This window comes from Moschus berezovskii, chromosome 4 (assembly GCF_049115385.1).
Source record: "Moschus berezovskii isolate FMDL1 chromosome 4, NW_MosBer_1.0, whole genome shotgun sequence".
Lineage (NCBI taxonomy): Eukaryota > Metazoa > Chordata > Mammalia > Artiodactyla > Moschidae > Moschus > Moschus berezovskii.
The window spans coordinates 115,415,826-115,439,698 of record NC_142463.1 but is presented as its reverse complement, the minus strand read 5'-3'; the positions used below and the strand labels follow the sequence as shown (position 1 = coordinate 115,439,698).

Here is a 23,873-nt window from a genome sequence, read left to right as displayed (position 1 = left end):
CAGACCTAGAATGTGATAAACTTTTCTTTTCGAGCCAACTCATGCTGGGGATGGCTGTTCTTTTTCCTTATATTCAGCTTAATTGCTATAGCTAATGGATGCCCATCTAGCAAAACAGAGCCTAAGGTGGTTAGGCTCAGGCATGCTGTAATAAACTCTGCCAGTGCTTTGCTTCTTGAGGATGTATTACAGTCTTTGGTTGTCCTGCAGTGCTCCTCTGTGTGTCTCTCTGGCTTTAATCTTTTCGGATTCCCTTGTAGAAGGTGCTCTTTATAAGCATTTGTAATGAAAACAGTTTTGACCAGTGTTGGTTTATGGGTCTCATGATGTGATGATTTTTTAGACTATGGAGAGGAAATCCTTCTGGCCACTGTCTTACTTCCTTATTTTGCCCCCTCACCTACCCATTCCTTCCTAACATGCAGGTAGCCTGTCTAGCAGTCCAGAGGAGATGTCTGGTGCTGAGGAGGGAAGGGAGACATCCTCAGGCATTGATGTGGAAGCTTCAGACCTGAGCTTGAGCTTGACCGGGGACGATGGTGGCCCCAACCGCACCAGCACGGAGAGTCGTGGCACAGACACAGAAAGCTCCGGCGAAGACAAGGACTCTGACAGCATGGAGGACACCGGCCAGTACTCCATCAACGATGAGAGCCGAGGCCACGCCCACTCGGAGGAGGAGGAGGAGGAGGAGGAGCATCCGCGGCGTCGCGCGCAGCGCAAGCGGGCCAGTCGTGACCAGGACTCATCAGACGATGAGCGGGCCCTGGAAGACTGGGTGTCCTCAGAGACATCAGCCCTGCCCCGCCCTCGCTGGCAAGCGCTTCCTGCCCTTCGGGAGCGGGAGCTGGGTTCAAGTGCCCGCTTTGTGTATGAGGCTTGTGGGGCAAGAGTCTTTGTGCAGCGTTTCCGCCTGCAGCATGGGCTTGAAGGCCATACTGGCTGTGTCAATACTCTGCACTTTAACCAACGCGGCACCTGGCTGGCCAGTGGCAGCGATGACCTGAAAGTGGTGGTTTGGGACTGGGTGCGGCGGCAGCCAGTATTGGACTTTGAAAGCGGCCACAAGAGCAATGTCTTCCAGGTGAGGCAAGGGAACAGATTGGCAATTGAGAAAATCAGGCATGGGTTAGACCTGAGCTGCTGCTGAAGTAAGAGTGATAGTGAGTTGTGGTGGGAATTAGATATCAGGAGTTGGCCGTACCTTGGCTCCCATAATGACTTAGAAGAGTTAAATACACTGAAAGACCCATGGTAATCTTGTGTTTCCTTGAGCACGGAAACTGTTAGAAGCCTCATTATATATGAAGGGTGTTTGGAAATCATCAGGAAGGCACTAAATGCTGTGCTTGGACGCATATAATGTAAGAACAGAGGCTCTTGATCCAGACTACTGAGTTTAAGTCTTGGCCCAAACCCTTAACTAGCTGTGTGATTGTGGACAAGTTTATTTAACCTCTGTCTTTCAGTTTATTTGCCTTTAATTTAGAACTACTAACGTACAGGGTTATGACGATTAAATAACAATAGAAGCTAAGCAGTTAGAACTGTGCCTGGTACTTAATAAACCATTGATAGATAAAGTTAACATTTTTATTCTCTGGAAGTTTTACTTATCAGCCCATCCATTATATAGTACTAGACATTTATCCCTAAGCATGTTCTCTTTCCTTCCCCAGTATCCCCTCTGGTTTCCTTTATCTTTGTAGCAAATTTTTGTTGACTTCTTGAATCAAGGAAGATTCTTCTCTGTTTTTCCTTTACCTTTCTTTCTTACTGGGTTAGTCCTAGTTCACCTGAGTATTTATCCTAAACCAGTTCAACCTTCTAGAATCAACAGAAATGCTCTCTTATATTAGAAATTCTTCCTCTTCTCCTTTAAACCCTCGGAAGAAACTGGACTTGAGCCAGCTGTACGAGAGCAGGAGGTCTAAGTTTCCAGCTGTTGTATAGCAAAAGGGGATGATTTGGGGTTGTCATCACGTTTTTACCTCTCAGATTCACTCCTTCAATTTTTCTTGTCCTGTTTTTTTAATTAACATCCAGGCCAAGTTCCTTCCTAACAGTGGTGATTCCACCCTGGCCATGTGTGCCCGTGATGGACAGGTTCGGGTAGCAGAGTTGTCTGCTACACAGTGCTGCAAGAATACAAAGCGTGTGGCCCAGCACAAGGGAGCATCCCACAAGGTGAGTAAGCCCTTGTCCCAAAGGTTGTACATTGTAGCTCTTCCGTGGATCTCAGCCAAGGCCCTCCAGTATTTCTGTCCATTGTGTCCCCTTTGTTGCGGACACCTGCATCACTTCTCTCAGTCCTAAGACTTGTAGATAAGATTGGGGAAAAAGCAGTCTCCCTAAACTTCTCACAAGGCAAGTATTTGAGAGATCTCTAAATCTTGCACATGCAGCATTCACCTGATTATCCTTAACTCCTAAGCTGAGCCATAGTTGGTTTGGAGATCCTTGAGGCCCCGTTTGCCTCCCAAGCATTTAAAATTTACTCTTATTGTATTTGGAACATTTTAACAGTTCAAAGGTGCTAGCTGTTGGCTTCTCATATGTGAGAGCTCCAGCTTTCCTGTTCACAACACTCAGTGCATAAACACCACTATTTCTGGAAGCCCAGTTCAGAGCTGGGGATATAGACCAGACAGTCATGGTGGCAGGCAGTGAGGAGCCAAGAACTGCCCAGTCTCAGAGTAGCCAGCCACCGTTTTCTCCCATGCCATGAAAAGATGATCCTCTCTTTTTACAAACCCTACACAAACATATGGGTGGATCTGAATATATATGAAATATATAGTTTTTCTTGCGCAGATGACTCAAGAAATGTGAAAATTACCTATTTCTTTGATTCTTAAGACTACTAGTTAGATAACTAACTTTTAGAACTAAGCTATAGAGAATGAAACTTGGGTGCCATTTCTCTCCCCACCTGAGGGTATGGAATTGATTTTGAGAATGAGCCCTAATGGCAGTGTTTTCCTTTGGTAGCACTGTTCAACTCCCTTGGAGACTTAGTTAAAGTAGCAAATCACCTGTGCTTCTGACTTATATAGAATAAACAAGTTGTAAGTAATTCAAACACAAGAGAGAATGGGCTTATTAAATTACCTTCTTTCCTAGGATTTTACAACAAAAAAAGCTAGATATTTGTCTTGCTGAGACAGTTTAAATGCAGCCCTTCATAAATATGAAGGAATGAACTAGACAACCTTTAATTTTAATCTTTTAGAAAACTTGTCCTTTCTCTTTTTTCTCCTTCAGTTGGCCCTGGAACCAGACTCTCCCTGTACGTTCCTGTCTGCCGGTGAAGATGCAGTTGTCTTCACCATTGACCTCAGACAAGACCGGCCAGCTTCGTAAGGACAGCAATAGTATTTTTACAGAATTTGAATTTCTTGACCTTGAAAGTTGCAGATGTCCTAGGTTTTGAAGATATTGCACATGTCCTAGATAATTCTCAACTAAACACAAAGAATAGTTCCTTTGTGTTTATAGTAAGAAATGGATTAGTTTAGGGAAATTCCTTATTTCTTTGTTGTTTATCTGTTTCTCAGCAATAAAGTACTTTTCAGCTTAGCTTCATTTCTAAAGCAGACTTCAGTTATCTTATTATATTGTGGGCTGTAATAACTGGATGATCTTCTAGTTCATTCGGGTGCTGCTGAGCTTCCCCACAAGAAGCACATTACTGGCAGCTTAGAGATATGCTCATGTGTAGTTTTCACTTCAGTTATGTATAGAAACATAAAAATTAAATGGTAATTCTTAAAAATATTGGTAGTTGTAGTAGAACTCATCATATCATAGCTCATTTTTTACATGAATCTGAGACTCGTGGGTAAATTATATCTGCTTTTAGCTGTGTGATACCATAGAAAGAGCATAGCATCTTGTTTGTATCCCGGCAGACCTAGGTCAGACATTAACTTGGGCGTTACTAGTAGTGACCCATGTAACCGTTCTGAACTTCAGTTTCTTCAGCCCCACTGTGGATGTAGTCAGTCAGTCTCATTCTCTCTCTCTCTGGTTTCTGTGAGGATTTTTGGTGAATGTGTTTGATGCCTCAGCATAGTCTCTGGCAGCATGGTGGGTTTTGGTTGTTGTTGTTTTGACTGCACTGTGTCTTTGTTTCTGTGCTGGTTTTTCTCTAGTTGCAGTGAGTGGGGGCTACTCTCTAGTTGCGTGTGCAGGCTTCTCTTTGTGGTAGCTTTTCCTGTTGTGGATCGTGGGCTCTATGGCACGTGGGCTTCAGGAGTTGTGTCTGAGGGCCCGGTAGTTTGGTTCCTGGGCTCTAGCGCATAGGCTCAATAGTTGTGGCACACGGGCTTAGTTGCCCTGTGGCATGTGGGATCTTCCTGGATCAGGGATCAAACCTGTGTCTCTGCACTCTCAGGCAAATTCTTTACCACTGAGCCACCAGGGAAGCCTGGCACGGTGGTTATACCTGATTAAATTGTAGCTACTAATTAGTTTACTTTTTTCATTTTTATTGCACTTGTAATAAAACGTGTATGAATGCATCAGTGAAGTACATAGACAAAATGTAAATGCTGCCTCATGTTTACCTCCCCTGCCTCGCACTTTTCCAGCTGTTGATAACTTTGTTTAAAATGTTGAGTGCCTTTTCAGTCCTTTTTGTGTACATTTATGTATCTTTACTATATACATATATACACTTTCCCTCCAGGGTGGGATAATTGTGTGTGTGTGTATATATATATATATATATATATATATATATATAAACTTGCATGTATGTTATGTTCTTGCAATTTGCCTTTTTCACATTATAATGCATTTTGGAGATATTTCTACGTCAAACCAAAAAGGCCTACCTCATTTTTAACCGTGACATATATATCATAGCATTGATGTACCACAGTTTGTTTAGTGATGACCTAGTTGATAGATTATCTAGATTATTTACTGTATTGTTTGTTTTAAAAATTATATATATATATATTTAATATGCCATACTGGAAGTTTACTATGGGATCACAGAGTATTCAACTTTACAGATCTTTTCCCCCCTTAAAAATTATCTTAAATCTTATACATGAATACCAATATTGAATAAGGGGTATCACTGATTTTGCAAAGCATCCAAGTAGAATATATGTTAATTAGGTGATATAATCTTAAGGCTGATTATTGCCAGACTTTTAGAGAGATTAGTATAGAAAAAGTTGTCTACAAAGTAGAAGAATTTAAAATAACTGGTTAAAGGATGGAAATGTTTTCGGCTTGTGAAAAGGGTATGTTGGTTATTTATTATAAAACTTCAAGAGGATGGAGGTTGAGAGAGAATGAATGGACTTCTACTGGAAAGGGAACAGGCCTGGGTGGTAAAGGTGCTACCTTCAGTCCTAGCGTGTAGTTATCTAGCTTTGAGAAATCATTTAACCTTTTAAACTGAATGATGTTTATTATTTTCAGTTCTAAAGTTCTGTGGTTCTGTGATAATAATGGAACATTAGCAAGTTTTCCAGAGAGGAGTGGGAAGGACAAAGATGGAAAAAATGATAGGAGTTTGTTTGATCTGCTCTGGTAGAGAGTTGTGAAGCAGAACAGGATCCTCTGAATCAGGTTCAGAGGAAAACTATTATTAACCCACAAAAAATTGGGAATCTGATTCAAGTAATGGGCAGAGCACATGACTTTGGCAGATAATGGAATGTGTGATGAAATGTTATAGGCAGAAAATCTGACTGAGAGTTGACCAGTGAATCTGGATGCAAGCAGTAATAGATGGGATAGAAATTAAACGGGGGAACATAGGAGGAATTTATAGTAGGAGGGGGTCCAGATTCTGAGCCGGGAAAATAAGAGACAGTGGGCCTTCAAAAAGTTTTTGCTTCAGGGGTTGAATTAGTGAAAGGCTGGAATGAAGTCGGAGGACTGAATGTGAAAGTTTTAGCTAGAATATGTTAAGCTGGTGCCTTAATATCAGCTTATATGCAAGGCATTTTTGTATGAGATTGACATGGGGGAATATTTCCTTTTTGTATCTATAGTAGCTGACTCTCTGGAAGCTGGTGAAATTGGCTAATGTCATAGGAAAAGAGTTAGATTTAGAGTTGGGGGGGGATATTCCTTTAGCCAGTGGAAGCTAGTTTGACATATTCTTCAAAAGAATCCTTTGGTTTGATCTATAATTTCCCTTTTTCTTAGAGCATACCTGCTCATTAAAACTGCAAGTTTTAAGGCAAAATTTGGTAAATTTGTTTCATATAATTTTGTCTGCTGCCTTGTCTGGTGTCAAAACGTTTTTTTTCCCTGCTACCATTATTAATCATATTTATACCGCTGCATTTTCCCTGGAGAGCTCAAGGTACTCTGTGTATTTATATATTGGGAGAGAGAATTGTTTGTTTTAGGTGAATATATGGAGGCATGGAAAGATTGAGTTCTTTGTCAGGATTAGATGACAGTGGAGCTGTCATAATAACTTCATAATCTTTCACCTGTTTCCTCATTTTGCTTCTGCATGGTAAACTTTATGTTTGTCTGACCCTCTCCTGAAAAAATTCAGATTGCTTAGGAAATGAGACTATTCTCTGAAAAAGAGCAGCATCTCTTTTGTGGGACAAATTGTGGAAATTTTATAAGGTTTCCTTGGGGTCCCATGACCTCTTCAGAATCACCTGTTTTTGTCGTACAACAAGAAGAATAATTCAGAAATTATTTTCAGCCTTAAAAATAGCTGTCTTCATAAGAATCTCCTCTACTAATTTTCTTCAAATAAGGGAATACTAATATTGTTTCCCTTTGGATTAACTGTTGCTTGCCATTTTTCTTTGTGCTTTTTTTAAAACTGTGTTTTAAGTGATGCTTTTCTGAAATCTGGGAGGTAGATTCTGACCTTAAAGTCTTTTCTGTCCACTGTTCCTATGATTCATCCTCCTCTCACTCCCTGCTCCCAGATGATTGGAAAGATATATTTGTAAGTAAAAGGTGGGAAAATGTGGCTATTGTCTCTTTAATGGTTGGTTATCATCATATTGGACTCAGGCTGAGACTCTGGGGAGTGATACTTTCATACACCTTTAATTTTATACTTTTGAGGAACACCATAAAATTACTACATGTTTTATTCCATTTCCAAAGTAGCACTTAGTAAATATATATGGTAGTGGGTTATATTTTTCTTTTCTTGTTGCAGTGTACAAACAAAACCACTTTTTTCTTTCTTTCCAATGAAAGTCTGTTTGGTTTCTTATTAGCTGTGTCTGCATTACTTTCTGTTCTCACTACCTGAACCTTTGGGAGAATATAATGTTTATACTTTTCTACTCTTGAAGGAAACTGGTGGTGACAAAAGAAAAGGAGAAGAAGGTGGGGCTGTATACAATCTATGTGAATCCTGCCAACACCCACCAATTTGCAGTGGGTGGACGAGACCAGTTTGTAAGGTGAGTCTGTGGTTTTTTTGTGTGTTTGAGAGTTTGAGATTGTGATGCACTGTGTACTACCAGCTGTCCCTTTTGGAAAGATATGAATTGCCTAGAAACCCATTAACCACCATCTTTCATTTTTTGCCATCTTCCAAAGAGTTTAAACTTCTGTGATGTATTCTGTTCCCTAATTAACATTCCCTGAGGGTTGTCTTGACATGTTGCAGATATTATCAAGTTTAAGGAAGTTTGCTGAATTGACCAAGGTCTCCACCTAGTAGTTAGTGTAAACCCAGGTTTACTAGCAAGTGCTCTGTTTAGTAAACTCTCCACCATTTTCCATATGTAAGTTAACATGCACTAGAAATGTTGAATACTGGTTTCAGATTCAGAAATGATTTATTTGACTTGGAAATTCTCATTGTGAACTTAGAGTTTCTGGCCTCTAGTATCCTGAACCACTTTTCTTTATCCTTAGTGATATTTTTGTTTTGAACATTTCCTGTAACATTGTCTATTGAGGCATATCCTAAGGGAAACAGGGTTTATGGATTCAGTCCATGACTACATGTGACTGCAGTTAGTTTCCTTGACCCTTTGTCACAGTTATATCCCATCCCTACCTGGTTGGTCTGTCTCAGGTATACTTTTTTAGTTGCCAAGGGATCGTCAGTTTGAAAGGGAAGGAGAAGTTTATAGGAAAATGAATGACTTTATGTTTTTTCTGATAGTGGTGAAATACATGATCTTTTTAAATGAGAGGGTATTTTTTATAACTGCTGCTGCTGCTGAGTTGCTTCAGCCGTGTCCGACTCTGTGCAACCCCATAGACGGCAGCCCACCAGGCTTCCCCGTCCCTGGGATTCTCGAGGCAAGAACACTGGAGTGGGTTGCCATTTCCTTCTCCAGTGCATGAAAGTGAAAAGTGAAAGTGAAGTTGCTCAGTCGTGTCCGACTCTTCGCAACCCCATGGACTGCTGCCCACAAGGCTCCTCCATCCGTGGGATTTCCCAGGCAAGAGTACTGGAGTGGGTTGCCATTGCCTTTTCCGTTTTTATAACTGTATTCTGTAATTAATTTTATTAATAATCACAGGGATGGACTAAATTTTTAGAAATCCCTGAGAAACAATCTTAATTTATTGAAGAACCCTGCAGGAGAATTGGGGAACTTTGTTACTCTCTTCTTGCCCTGTTTTCATTGCCTTCTAAATTCCTTTCCTCTATTGACCAGTAGTAAATGTGTAGCAGTAGATTTTTTTTTTTAAAGATAAGAAGCTGTTGATCAAAAAAAAGGTTTAGTTATTGGAACTTTCAAGTGCTGCTTCCTCCATAAAAAGCATTTACTGAAATTTCTAATTTGGATTTCCTGCTTGAGCTCTGGATTCATTGAAAAGTCTATGAATTCAGATAATTCAACCAGAAGGACCTTGATGTTTGGAGGAAAATGGAGGCATTGTCTGTATTGATAACTGCAATAGATAATGCCTTTATCCAAAGCTGATACTTTCTGAGGGTTAGAATGGGGCTGGAAATTTGTTTCAGTAGTCCGACACGAGGGCTTCCCTGGTGGCTCAGAGGTTAAAGCGTCTGCCTCCAATGCGGGAGACCCGGGTTCGATCCCTGGGTCAGGAAGATCCCCTGGAGAAGGAAACGGTAACCCACTCCAGTATTCTTGCCTGGAGAATCCCATGGACGGAGAAGCCTGGTAGGCTACAGTCCACGGGGTCGCATAGAGTCGGACACGACTGAGCGACGGAATGGAATGGAATGGAATTCCGACACAAGGAGAAATACTCAGATCTTTTGACTCTTATCAGCCTCAGTGTTCTTTATCCCCTTGTACGTGCCAAATTCTCAGCATGTCATAGGCTGTTTACTTGACAGAAGCACATGTAGAGCCACAGTTGGTGATGGACAGGGAAGACTGGTGAGCTGTGTCCATGGGGTTGCAAAGAGTCAGACACGACTGAGTGACTGAACTGAACTGATTGCCTATGAGCAGATGGTCCTTGCAACACCCTAGCTCATCTCTCATCATCCTCAATTTCTCTGGCACCTCTTAAGTTCATTGAGTATATTGGAATTCCTCCTTTCTGATTCTTTCTTTGATGGAACTTTAGGTTCACCTTACAGTACAAATCTGAAAATATTTTTGCTGAATATTTTATATCATAGCACTATTAGCTTTCACTAGCCTGAAGGAAAACCTCTAAGGGAGTACAGAGAAATTGCTTACTTATCACATCGTAAATACTGAGTTTTAGTTTAGGATTGTGAAGGAGCATTTAAGGGACACCTTAGAGAGTCATGCTTTTTGGAATATGATCAAAAAGTGGGGATGGGTAGGGAGAAAGAAAAAAGGTAGGCAAGTGAAGGGTGATAGCGATTTGAGAATCTGCTACTCAATCCTGCTTGGGTTGATATCAGAATTTACAGGAGTGAAGGAAAGGTGAGTGTATCAGATTAACGAATCTTGCAGTGATAGATTTGGCAGTGTGATTGGTTGACATGTAAGTTTATTGCTGAAGGATTTGTTATAGGCCCAGATTTATAAAACAAAGTCAGTAAATAGTCCCTATGCTTCCGTGCTGTTTTCAGTGATACTGAGAGAACACCAGGTTAAAGGCGCGTGGCAGGAGGAGGAGGTGATGCGGGACAAGAGGGGCTTAAAGTCAGTGAGGGCCTGGAGGCCTGTAGAGAGATGCAGTAAGAGTGTTGAGACAGTGCTGGAGCTATTCTTTATTTGATGTAAAATGTCAGGGGCGCAGGAAAACTCAATAATGTGGAGATGTCAGCTCTTCTCAACTTGAGTTGTTGATTCAGTGCAATTTCAGCAAGATATTTTATGTATGTCAACAAACTGATTCTAAAGTTTGTGAGGTGAGACTAAAGATCTAAAGTAGCCAACACCATATTGAGGGAGAAGAACAAAGTTGGAGGCCTGATACTACCCAACTTCGAGACTTACTATAAAGCTACAGTGATTCAGACAGCATTGTATTGATGAAAGAGACAAATAGATCAAAGGGACAGAATGGAGAGCCCAGAAATAGACCCCCGTAAATATAGTTGAGCTATGTTTGACAAAGATGCAAGGGCAAAAAATGGAGGAACAAAAGTCTGTGCAATATATGGTGCTGAAACAACTGGACACGGATGTGTAAAAACTGAATCTAGACATAGCTTACACCTTTCACAAAAGTTAACTCAAAATGGATAATACACCTGAAAGGAAAACCCAAAGCTATAAAACTCCCAGAAGAGAACACAGGAGAAAACCTGGACGACCTTCAGGATGGTGATACCTGTTTAGAGACAGCATTATAAAGACATCCATGAAAGAAAAATTGGTAGGTTAGATTTCATTAAAAGTTAAAACTTCTGCTCTGTGACAGTATCTTTCAAGAGAATTAGAAGATAAGCCATAGACTGAGAGAAAATACTTGCAAGAGGCACATCTGATGAAGGACTGTTATGCAAAATATACAAATAACTCTTAAATCTCAACAGCTAAAGAAAACTCAATCAAAAAATGGGCTAAAGACCTTAACAGACACCTCACTTAAGAAGATATTCAGATAAGTGAATGGAAAGATGACATCAGGAAAATGCATACAGTGCAAAATGATAACAGCTGCTTCGGAAGACAGTTTGACAGTGTCTCCAAAACTGGTACCCTGTGATCCAGCAGTTAAGCTCTTTGGTATTTACCTAAAGAAGTTGAAAACGTATGTCTATATAGAAACCTATACATGGATGTCTATAGCTTTATTCATAATTGCCAAACTTTGGAAGCAACCAGCATGTTCTTCAGTATGTGAAATGGTGGTATATCTAGACAATGGAATATTACTCACCACCATAAAAAAATGAGCTGTCAAGTCATGAAAAGACATGGAAGAATCTTAAATGCATATTACTGAGTGGGAAAAAAAGGCAGTATGTAAGGACTTCATACTGTATGTTCCAACAGTATGACATTCTGGAAAAGGCAAAACTGTGGAAATAGGATCAGTGATAGCCAGGGCTGGCGTGGGGCAAGAGAGGGGAATAGGCAGTGGGTTTTTTACGGCAGTGGAAACACTCTGTGATGTTATTGATGGATATGTCATTATACACTTATCCAAACCTGTAGAATGTAGAGTCAACTGTAGATTTTGAGTGATTTTGGTATGTCAGTGTAGGTTTTTAAAAAAAACTACCATTTTGGTGAGTGATGTAGATAATGGGAGAGGCTGTACGTGTGTGAGGGCAGGGAGTGTGTGGAAAACATCTGTACAGCTCTCTGTTTTGTTGTATACCTAAAACTGCTTAATATGGTAAAGTATTATAAATAAAAAAAATTTTTTGAATGACAAGCTTCTGTCCTGTGCTCAGATAATAAGAGAATTTTTTGTATTTTTGTATCACCACTTTCTAGGACAGGGGTTAGCAGTCTGCACTGTTTTTGTAAATAAAGTTTTATTGGAACATAGCCATTGCCATTTGTTACTGTGACAGAGACTGGATGGCCCTGCCAGCTTGAAATAATTACTGCCTTGCCGTTTAAGAAAAACTTTGCCAACCCCTAGTCTCAAGCATCATATCTAGAATACAGTAGGTTCTTATACTTATGGAAGGAAGATAAAAGAAGGGCAAAGAGCTTTAGATATTGAGGAACACAGAATGTTCCATACACCAAAATATTAAATACTTAAATTTTTTTTTACTAATTTGATGACTTGGGAATATAATGATGACCTAGTGATATTTGAAAGCTGTTGATTTAGACTTAGAGGGGAAACAAATCTGATTGTTAGCAGCTATATTTGCTCAAGAGTTGTAATTGGTAGTACAGCAGTCTCCTATTTATCTTTTTTTATTGGTTCATTTAAAAAACATTTCCTGGATAGTCTGTTTATGCAGGATATTTGTTAATGAATTGTGGAGAATACAGACATACATCGATTCATTTGTTTATTCACCTAGAATTTACTGAGCATTTGCTGTGTGCTAGATACACAGTTGACTAGATATAGTTTCTGCCTTCAAGGAGGATTCTGAAGAAACAGATATATAAGGATTAAAAATATTAAGTAACTTACCCAGTATTACTCATCTAGTAAGTAGCATAGTATCTGAACTCAGTTCAGACTCCTTCAATATGGTGGAAACCATTAACTATGCTGTTCTTTCTCACAAAAGAAAAAGACAAATGGGAAATATTTCGGGTAAAGAGAACAATTGTATTAGGATAACAAGATGAGACGTGGTATATTCAAGGAAGTATAGCTTTGTGTGTGTATGTGTAATGTATAGGATCTTTGGGAAGTAGTTGGCAGCCATTTTGAGTAGTTTGAACCTTACTGAAGAGATTTAATTATGGAATTTACATTAAATTTTTCATGTTAGACGTAATTCTGGTGACAGTATGAGCAAGGAAATCAGTTAGAAGGTTACTACAAATAATGTAGGGAAAAAATGAATAAGAGTGGAGAAAGCAGATATAGTGAAGAAATACACCCAGAAAGTCAGAATGTTGACAGGAAAGAAATATAGGAGAGAAAGGACCTGATTTCTGGTTTGGCCGCCTGAATTTAGGATGGTACCATTAACAAAGATTTGGGGAAATGGGTAGATCTTGAATAATCTTAATTTAAGGAGAATGATTTCGTTTTGGGCATTCCATTACAACATTCATTTGGCATGTGGCTATAAATGTAGAGCTCACTCAGAACAAGTGTGGGCTGGAGACACAGATCTAAGAGACATGTATCTACATATAGGTGGTAGTTAAAACGTTGCTAATGGAATTTGATCACCAGAAGAAAGTGTAGTGCAGAATTCTTCCTCCCTTTTGAATCTCTGGCCTCTTTGAGAGTATGAGAACTATGATCCCGTCTCCTTGGAAAAATACATGTAAGCACGGTTTCTGGGCATTCACATATACTTGAACTTTAGGTTTTAAAATTTCCTTATATAGAGTCAGAGGAGAACTTAAGACTAGACCTTTGAGCAACATTAGCATTTAAGGGATGAAGAAAGAAACACAAGCCCATGTGCTTGTGGTTGGATATCAAGGAAAGAAACTGTTTCAGGGAAGGAGTAATGAATAAATGTCAAGAGGAGAGAAAGACCTAAAAAAGTATCTTGTTGGCATTGGTGGTTAGGTTACTGATGACTTTAGCCAGAGAAGTTTCGGTAGTGAATTGAAAGCCAAAGCCAGATTAGAATGGATCGAGAAATGAATAGGGGGTGAGGGAGTGAAAGTGTTAAAAGCAGATTGCTCTTTTCCATAATTTAACTGAAGGCGTGGTGGGGAGGTGGGGGAACAGAAAAAGCAAGAGAAGGAAAGGTCAGTGGAAGGATTTTTAGAAAATGGGCAGACAGTAGTGAGGAAGAGGGCTAATCACGCAAGCAAGGTCCTTGGAGGGATGAGACTCTTGAGATTGAAGGACACTGATGTGCAAGGACAGTGACTAGATCTGGCTTGTTCCTCACTGTATTTCCAGCACCTGGTATAATACTTGGCATCTAATCTATGTGTCATAAATGGTTGCACAGATGATTACAGTTTGGATTGGAAAGATGCAGGGAGGTGAGGGTAGTTTGGTGCTTGATGGGAAAGATGGAAGAATAGAGGGAGTCTTGAGATATAGGTGGTAACTTATAATAGTTGTGGGGAGAACTAGAGGGAGAACCAGCCAAATAAAATTTCAGGAAGGGATTGAGGACCCCCTGGCTTACAAAAAGCATGGTCTCTGCCCATGAGTAATAAACCGTATTGGGGAGGCAGCATACAGAGAAAAGGATCTATAAAGTTATTTCAGTGCAGATAAATAGTACGTGATACAAAAGCTGAGAGAAGAGATAAGCCACTTCAACATAATGTAACTTAGGATTACTACTTGAAATGAGAAGTACCTGGCTAAAAGAGTTTTGGTTTGGAACAGGGGTGGGAGAAGATTTTTGAGGAAAAGCCTGAGCCAGAAGGTGAATGTCTTTTATCTGTTCTGACATCCAGCTGACTGCTGTTCTAGTCACTTCAGCTCTTCAAGGGTTCTTTGTAAGTTTTGACATTTTCATTGCTTCTTCTGTAGAATTTATGACCAGAGGAAGATTGATGAGAATGAAAACAATGGAGTACTCAAGAAATTCTGCCCTCATCACCTGGTAAGATTCATGAAGGGCCAGTGGCTCCAGGCTTCCCTGACTCAACCCCAAGCCTGCCACCAGACTTGTTGACATAGTAGGAAGAGCTTGGACTTTGGAGTCAAAATACACCTGGATTTGAATCCTGGCTCTACCATTTAGCAGTTTTGTGATCTTGGGCAGTCGCCTTACCTCCTTTAGCCTCAATTTTCTTACCAACAAAGAGAGATACAGATAAGTGCCTTGTGGCACGACAGCAGAGCCTAACAAGACAGCGTGCATATGAAATGGCTTGCTCACAGAGGACAGCCAGCAGAAAGCCCTCTCCCCGCCACTTTGGCCAGGTTTCCTCAGTTGTACTCCTGTCTGTCTGTCTCTCTGCCTCTCTCTGTCTCTCTCTCTCTCAGTCTCTGGGAGAAGATACAGGGGAGTTTGAAGGAAAACCTATTTCCTGAAGGTGGTATAATAAACGGGGGGGTGGGGCATCAGTCAGTATCTGCTCCTTATTGCAGGTGAACAGTGAGTCCAAAGCAAACATCACCTGTCTTGTGTACAGCCACGACGGCACAGGTACGTGAGCAGGGCCCAGCTCCTAGGCTGGCATGCCCCCTCTGTCTAGGGAGCTGCTGAGCCAGTGAGGCATGTGCCCTCCCGTGCTCACCACTGTGCTGTAGCTCCAAGTGGAGCCGTGGGGAGTAGTCGCTGACGGTGAGCACACAGTGGGAGGATACAGCAGACGACCCTTGGAGATGCCAGGCACTCGCAGAACGCCACAGGTGATACTTGGCAGGGCCTGTCCTAAAGTCCAGGCTACTTGCTTGAGCAGGTTCTTACACCTTTGACTCATTCCTGAATTAATGGGTATGATCTTCCTGAGCATTCTGCTACCCCTGAGTTGGCAGCGTGTTCCTAGTCTACCCTAGACACCTGAATTGCTTGCTGTTCCAACTGAGTAAGATGGGCGCTCTACCTGGGTGTTAGCAGGGGGCGCTACTGGCAAGAAGCCCCACCCCAACCCCCAGCTGTTCATCCTAGCTCTTTTCAGCCTTTGCCTTCACTGCTGTGTGCTTGTTCTTGGCAGAGCTCCTGGCCAGTTACAACGATGAAGATATTTACCTCTTCAACGCCTCTCACAGTGATGGGGCTCAGTATATCAAGAGATATAAGGGCCACAGAAATAACGCCACAGGTGAGGCTGTCTTTCTAGGTTTCTGTACCCCAAGCCTGTTGATTTGAAGAACCACAGTATCTCTAGGTTGTGCAAATAAGAATTACCTAAAGGAGTAGGCTACCCATCACCAAGGGACAAGCCTAAGTGGGCTGGAGTTTTCATTGGCCCTCCTGTGCTAGAGGAGAGAAGGCTCAGGAGCATTTCTCGCCACGACGGTGATGTTACTTGGTCTGGGTGTAAGGAAACTAGACTGACTGTACATCTAAGAAAACATGATTTCAGGTAACTTCAGAATTAAAAGACGTACTAGAGAGTTTGGGAGAGCCCTCCTTAGTTAGTGGTACTAAGACTAATTGCCTCAAATAGGAGGGTGAGCTTGTACTTTTAAGGAAGAGGAAAAAATAATTATTTTGTGTGAGGTAGAAGAGGAGGAATGGCGATAGATAGCACCTCACCCAGGTTTGCAGTGACGATTGGCGTTTTTTGTTCTGTCTGTGGTTCCCAAACTTTGCTGTGCGATGAAGTCACCTGAAGCCGGCTCCCATACCCATCCATTCTGACTTAACTGGTGTAGGGTGCAGCGTGATTAGGAGTTTGAAAAGCTGCCTGTTTGGTTCTCATAGACGAGTTGGACTCGTCTCCTGCTCTTTATTAGTGCTCATAGCAGACGACTGTCACAGTGTCGGCTGGGAAAGAGCAGGCAGCTTTCCTTCTTCTCTCGAACTGTGAGAAGAGAGGGGAAATGCTATATTTAACCTTGGTCCATGGGCATACAGAAGGAAGTGTTCCAGTTTTATGATTGATATGGAACTAGACACAGCAGTTGGGACTCCTGGATTCTCTTCCTGATTTCAGGGGTGGAGTCCTGTTCAGTCTTAGTAGCAAGCCCGCCTCAGGTGCATTAGGCAGTTGTAGCATGAACTCCCACCAGTCCTGGGTCATCTAGTGAGGGGTGCCGGTGAATCACAGACACCAAGGATAACGGTGGGGTGTAGGGCAGTGCTGCTTCAGAGTGGGCAAGCCGGGGCCATGCAGGCTGAGGCGCTGGTAAGGCTGGTGGCCACTCCACAGAGGCTGTTCCTGAGGGCTGAGGCGCTCAGCTCCATGGGCCTCTTTGGGAGACTTGGTGTGATTCTTACTCTGTCTATCTATTTTACATGCATAATCCCTTGATTTGTTTTGTGAAAGAAATTCTTGGCTCTTAGCTGATTTAGATTTGTGAATAAATTTCCTGTGAGGTAAATATTTAGGCCTGATGCCAGCTCTCATGTGGTTTATTCCCTCATTTATCATTACAGTAAAAGGCGTCAATTTCTATGGCCCCAAGAGTGAGTTTGTGGTGAGCGGTAGTGACTGTGGGCACATCTTCCTCTGGGAGAAATCATCCTGCCAGATCATTCAGTTCATGGAGGGGGACAAGGGAGGCGTGGTGAGTATGGTTTGCTAGGCTGGCTGACTCCCTACTCTCTCCAGTCATTAAGGTAGGTTTTAGCAGGGCTGTTGAATTCTTACTTTGACAACATAATACCATGTCTTAGAGGTCTAGCCAGCTAAATAAAAAGACAGTACAGTCATTTTATACTATGGGATGGGGATGAAATTATTTTCCTTTTCCTGTCTTCTGTAACTCTACAGCATGGTTTAAGAAGAGAGAGGGATTTTAAGGAAGAATCTCTGAGGTATCTTTAGGTGTAGACTTTTCCCAGAACAAAAGCATTAGATAAGGGCACACCATCCTATACAGTGCACTAAGTAGCTTAGTAGTAATCTTGATGAGATCCTGGATTAGCAGATACAAACTAGGAGGAGAATATTTTTTTCTGACAGTTGAGAAAATCAGGATATAATCTGTACATTGATACAAACACACATGATATATATATAGAAGAGAGAAAATAAGCGCCCCCTGCCCGGCCACCATTTGGTTTTGTTTTTTTTTGACTGCTATACAACCCATTATCATATCATATCTGCCTGTCCTTTGATTTCTCCAGACAGCCTCCATAGACATAAGACAAAAAAGGAAGCCTGAGGATCTTGAGCTGGGGAGTGAAAGGTGGTCAGCTCCTAAGATGTATCTAGCTAACCATAATTTTTTTTTCCTCCTTTGAGACCTAGAGTCAGGAAGGATTCAGTAGCTTTCTGTTATAAGGTTTTCAGACTGCAGACAGTAAGAAAGAGGCAGTTGGGGCAGCTGCATTGTCCTGACTACCCAAGATAGTCTGGTTAAGAGCATCTCAGAAATTGCTGAGGAGCTGTGAGAGAACCCAGCCCTCCCTTGATGAGGTTTACTGAGAGCAGTATTAAAATTTAGAATGGTTCGCTGCAGTTGGGTTCCCATTTCTTCTTGTGTGTCTCTTATCCTGGTACGAGGCTATCTGAGACTTTTCTGGGTTCCGCTAAATGTGGGGGACCTCGAACCAGCATAGATCCAGGGCTTTTATGGCTTGAATAAAAGCAGAGGAGTCCAGACCTTAAAGGTACGTGTCACTGTTGCCTGCCTCATTTCCTGCTCTTCCATAGGCCCTCTTCTACCATGTGTAGTGAGCAGACCCAAACACTGGGCCCTTATGAGAATTCTGAGGTGGGCATGTAGCCATAAGGAAGTCAGAGGAAGCCAGTGAGTCTTTTCTTCATCATAAAGCATTGTCTTTCATTCTGTTCTAGAGAAATACAGGGCTAAATGCCCTCCCCACAGGCTAGTACTTGTCTTTTGCCCAGATCACTCCACAGGCCAATCTCTTGTCAGCTCAGCCAATGTCAGGGTTTGATGAATAATCCAGGTGCTCAGATGGGAACGGCATTTGCTTTGGATGGGTGGGCCCCAGGCCTGAGTTTTAGTGGTCATAAGAGTGAAGTACTAGAACAGGAGGTCTGAAGACTGCATCCTGCAGTGAGGTTCATGCTTTTTTCTTGCCTCTGTGTAAGCAGAATGGTCCGTGTGGTCCTCGCTTGGCTCCTTCTGACTGTTGGTGCTGGCCTCCAGCAGTGTGGTCACAGCACCAGCCTGAATGCAGAATATGTCATAAAGCAGATAGGGGTCTTTGAAATTCTCATCCACCATGCCCAAGTCTCTTCATTTTGTATTTGCTCAAAATCTAGGCCTTTTATTGTTTCCACTCAGGGCCAAGGGTTGTCAAGGACAATCCTTAGTTTCCCAAAAGCACTTTGCTCCTTTATCCCATCCTCTGCATCCCCTAACTCAGTCATCTAAGGCCGGAGCTCTTTTCTCTGCTCAGGCATTATTGACAGGATAAGCCCTGATCTTCAGATAGGTCAGGTGAAACGACCAGGTCTTCTGGCCCAGAAGCTCTCTGTCGGCTCCCTCTGCAAGCTCCAACTCAGGTACTAATGTAACTTACTGTCTTGTTCTCTTGTCACTGACTTTGTCCATAAGTCTCAAGCTCTCAGGAATTTCTCTCCTGTGCTTTTTTTATTTTACTGACTTGTTAAGCAAAGCTAGGCCAGAGTTTTTGAAGAGTAGCAAGGGCTTATCTGGAGATGGATGACTGAGTGCAAGTTTGTATGTGTTAAGTTGTCGCATATCTTGGTAATGTTTCTGGCAGTGGAGTTTCTCTGTTTAGTGCCTTCTCTGCTCCAGGTGGTGGAGCTTCTTCCACACGTCCTGAAGGAGCTCAGATATAAACTTTGCAATGAGCTGATATGTGGAATAACAGGAGAAAGGAAATGTGGTTTCTGCTTTACTATTACACTCAGACTTAGCGTCAGTCTATTCTCAGAATGTGTTTACTTATAAAATGGAAGACAAATATTAGAAATCTGTATGTCAGTTTTCCATGGTGACCTTGGCTTCCCATCAGCCACTCTCTGCATGTGCAGGTGAGGCAGAGGTTGGTTCATAGCGAACTAAGAGGCTGTTTGCCAAGGGTTGCTTTCTTGGACTGTATGGCAGCTGCCAGACAGGGTAGGGTGGGGTGAGGTGAGGAGTGGACGGGACCACACCTTCTTCCTTCTGGATACTTTTGCTGTCTATTCCTCGCCTGACTAAAAGCCCAAAAATTCTTTAGCAACTTGACTGGGTCAGCTCTTCTGGTGGGGATGGTAGCTACCCTACTTTGCCGAGGAAGGCTGATGTTTCTAAGTCAGACAGCAGGGGGCATGGGTGCCTTTGGATAGGAGGCCGCCTAAGCCAGAAGGCCTTTGTCTCAGCTTCTGAAATTCCTTCCTCCTGGCTCAGTGAATAATATCCGGAGGGTGGCTGAGCTTGAGGCGGCCGGTGCCCCAGGAAACTGCCTTGCTGTACTCTGCTGTCCTGCAGCTGAGCCTGTTATGCTTTCATGGCAGGCAGCAGGGTGCTGTCTCCTGGGGTGTGCAGGGGTCTCAAGCAAACGTATGTCTCCAGTACCCCACCAGTGTTCAGGCTCAGCCTCTTCCCAGCTCTAGTAAACAGTGCCAAGTGAATGTAATTGTTCTGTGAGCCTTCTCTAGGGGCTCAGCAGCTGCTGCTGTTTTCTTCATTTTAAAAAATTTATTTGCCACTTGGTAAAAGCCACTGAGATGTTTTTTTCCAGCCTCGGGCGAGTTGGAGCTTTGGAATCTGGAGAGAATGAGGTCATCTGGACCTCACTGCTTTTTTGTGAAGGCAGCGTACGCTTGGCTAGTCACCCGCCCACCCCTAGAGCTATGTCTGGGGATGAGGCCGCCCCTACCTCAACATAGGAAATGAGAGAGAGGCCTGACCTTACACCCAGTCTGTGTCCAGAGCCCCTGGCCTAGGCTCATGATGGGTGGGCATGTCCTCCCAGAAGCTACCTTAACTTTTATCAAGGACAGTTACTGGTGCAAAATGAGTAGTGATTTTTAGACTATTCCCACGTACCCCTCAGCCTATGTTTTCCTCTTCTCCTGACCAGGTAAACTGTCTTGAGCCCCACCCTCACCTGCCTGTGCTGGCAACCAGTGGCCTAGACCATGATGTCAAAATCTGGGCGCCCACAGCTGAAACTTCCACTGAACTTACAGGGTTAAAGGATGTAAGTAACTGACTAAGGATTTCTTTCTGCTTATCAAAATACTGTTAGGAGTTTTCATTGTTATAGGAAGGAATAACTTGCTGAACAGTTTTTTAAAGGCGCTGCTCTAACACCATCCCCCACATTCCTGTCATTGCCTCTCTAGGAATAGTCCCAGTCCAGGGGTCCATGGCACAGCTTTGAAGTGCCTCTAGTTAATGGTAGGGGTAGGGACAACGTTAGGAAAAATCATCCACCTTCTCAATGGATGAACCTGGAGCATCCTTTCTTAATCTAATCTAGCTCACTCCAGCTTAATAGTTTCTAAGGGAAGATTTTACTGGGCTGGAACACCAACCTTTCCTGATCAAGTCTAGGGTTTATATTCATCGCCCAATCCCCTCACCCTCTTCGGTTCCAGGTGATTAAGAAGAACAAGCGGGAACGGGATGAAGATAGCTTGCACCACACTGACCTGTTTGATAGCCACATGCTCTGGTTCCTCATGCACCACCTGAGACAGAGACGCCATCACCGGGTAAGCGGGAGTGGGAAGTGAGCTTCCAAGGGCGGTGACCCTCTCAGGAGGGTGGAACATTCCAGTGCATACTTCCTCATTGCTTTAGGAGGAATCAGGTGAAGTTGGTTGGGTTTCCTATCCATTATTCCCCATCCCCATCAGAGCCTTCATGTAGCCTTGGACAAGCCACTAGTGGAAATAGATGGTGTCTGCTTTGTGTTCTCCATCACCATGCATGCACCAGGCTGTCTTCAAAAACGCAATCACATGACGGTGGGGAAGGAGCTGAGAAGAAATAATAAATCTCAGGCTGTCTTGTTTTTTTCTCTCATGCCAGAAGAGACCCTAGGGTAGAGTTTAGCAAACTGGCAGTTTTGGCAAGTGCCTGCTTTTTGTAGATAAAGTATCGTTAGGATATAGCCACCCCCATTCATTTATGTATTGTCTGGCTGCTTTCATGCTACGACAGGAAAGCAGAGTTGAATAGTTGTGACAGAGATATGGCCCATGAGTCTACAATATTTACCATCTGGTCCTTTAAGAAAAATTCTGCTGACCCCTGGCCTAGAGCATATAAATTGTAGCTAAGACCTAACAGGCTTGACCTTGTTCCAAGGAAATTACTAATAAGCCTTTCCCATCCTACAGCGCTGGCGAGAACCTGGGGTTGGGGCCACAGACGCCGACTCTGATGAGTCTCCCAGCTCCTCAGACACATCGGACGAGGAGGAGGGTCCTGACCGGGTGCAGTGCATGCCATCCTGAGGCCTCATACCCAGGAGGGGTGGCCTGGGGCTGCCAACCCGATCCTGCCTGGGCAGCCCTTTCCTGTGCCAGGCCCTATCATTCAGCAGAAACGCACTTTGGACTTTTTTGCTTTAGATTTAAAAAAAAAAAAAAAAAGACATCCCAGGAGGACAAGCCAGAGGGGAGCAAACCTACAGAGAGTATCTAGGAGTGGGAGTTGAGCCCTGGAATGGGGCTCCATGGAGAGACGCATAGGACTCAGCAGAAATGGCTTCTCCCCAGACCCTTTTTTGGGGGGAAGGGAGAGCCTATTTTGTTAACTGGTTTGGGGTAGGGAATGGGGTTTCCTTTTCTTTGGTCTCCCTTGCTTCTTGGGTGGCGGGTGGGGGGATAACTGGCTGTTCAGTACCAAGGGGCCAGACTGAGGGTGGTAGAAATGCCACACTCTTTTTGGTTTAGGTTTTTGACTTTATTTTCTTTATTTTTTAAAAGTCTATGACAGTTGCATTGTTTTTTCTCCGCCCGCCTGCCCCCCCCACCCAACCCCCGAGCAACCCCATCCCAGGATCCTGTTTTTCTGGGAAGTCTTTTTAATAAGAGTCCCTAACCATCCTACACTCTTCACTTTCCTTTCCACCCCATTCATTCTCTGAACTTATCACAGTGTTTTGCACTTGATTATGTATCCTTCACTCTTCTTTATCCCATCATCCCCTCAGTAGGTCTGGTGACGGAGGTTGGGGGGAAGTGGGAAGAGGGGCAGAAGTGGAAGCATAGGAAGGATGTTACCTCTTCTCTTACTTTAAAAAAAAGTTGTTTGGTGGCAGCAATCTCCCTGTCCCTATCACTGTTAGAGGCCTAATTTTATATCTATAAATATATTAAAAAGCAACTCAAAATTGGATGTATCACGTTACAATTATTGTCAAAAGTTTAAATACCTATATATTTTCTGTGACTGCAATAAAGGGACTTCCAGGAGAGAGTGAGTGAGAGTAGTGGTGTGGAGGTGTCACCTGGGGTCAGTCTGCCCTCTGTGCATGACCATCAGAGATTGGGGCTTAACTCTTTAGGCTTTAGGAGGCTCAGGAACGGAAGGATCCTGAACTCTGCCCTTCCGTGCTTTCCCACCATGGTTTCAGGATTGAGGAAACCCCTTTCAGCTATTTGCCCCAGATATCCTACCTCTCCTTTAGTCTTTTAAGGGTTCTTAGGATGGCTCTTCTAGCCAGAGACTGGCTTATCTTAAAAACTTGACGGAACTATGACTTCAGGAAGGGTGCTGCTGCTGCAGACCATTTCTCCTAGTACCGTGTGTGATAGAAGACACGCTCATTCTAACCTTTACCTGCTTGATTCTTTAAGCGATCCAGCTTCACACCAGCTCCCTTCCTAATGGAAGAACATAGGGAAAGAAAGACCTCCTGGGTTTGACTTTCTACCTTGTCCACCTTTCCATATCTTGGGATTGAAGGACAAGGCATTAATCTAAGGATTGTTTAGGTGGCTGGGGCTCAGACACCTATTGTGTCAGTGGTCAATAAATAGGAAAGTCCCAGTTGAATTCTTGCCCTTAAATGCTTTTGCTGCTATTTTTTTGTCCCCAGCTAGGAATTCTGCATCCTGGGACAGTCAGATTCCACTAGAATAGGCCAGGAAGGAAGGGAAGAGTGAAAGGATGGACTTCCCAGATGCTCCTTCCTCCTGTCCCTTTCCCTAGCAGCTCTCAGACCAGATGTTAGCTGCTGCACTTCCTTCCAGAGGCAGGGAATGTGTGGTTACTGTGAGTGGTCTGTGTTCTTACTGCTGGTAGGGTGATGGAGTGGGTTGAAACCATGCACTCTGGAATTTGTTGTGTATTTTCTCTCAGTAAAGCTGTTTTTTGTTTTTCCTGACTGCTGCTCTGTGTGTGATATGTGAGCCATTCACTTG

The 23,873-nt window shown here is 42.9% G+C and overlaps 1 protein-coding gene across 3 annotated transcripts in view; it reads left to right on the top strand.

The window, feature by feature from the left end:
• Nucleotides 1-23,836, top strand: part of DCAF8 (DDB1 and CUL4 associated factor 8) — a 40,656-nt gene extending 16,820 nt beyond the window's left edge. For all 3 annotated transcript variants that reach the window (XM_055403522.2, XM_055403520.2, XM_055403523.2), the window contains exons 4-14: nt 426-1,084; nt 2,047-2,187; nt 3,265-3,359; nt 7,305-7,415; nt 14,479-14,551; nt 15,043-15,100; nt 15,612-15,719; nt 17,000-17,130; nt 20,576-20,695; nt 21,096-21,212; nt 21,843-23,836. In XM_055403522.2, coding sequence (XP_055259497.1) covers nt 426-1,084; nt 2,047-2,187; nt 3,265-3,359; nt 7,305-7,415; nt 14,479-14,551; nt 15,043-15,100; nt 15,612-15,719; nt 17,000-17,130; nt 20,576-20,695; nt 21,096-21,212; nt 21,843-21,959 — 1,730 coding nt within the window. In that variant the 3' untranslated portion in view covers nt 21,960-23,836. The remainder of the gene's footprint in view (nt 1-425; nt 1,085-2,046; nt 2,188-3,264; nt 3,360-7,304; nt 7,416-14,478; nt 14,552-15,042; nt 15,101-15,611; nt 15,720-16,999; nt 17,131-20,575; nt 20,696-21,095; nt 21,213-21,842) is intronic.
• The last annotated feature ends 37 nt before the right edge of the window (nt 23,837-23,873 follow it).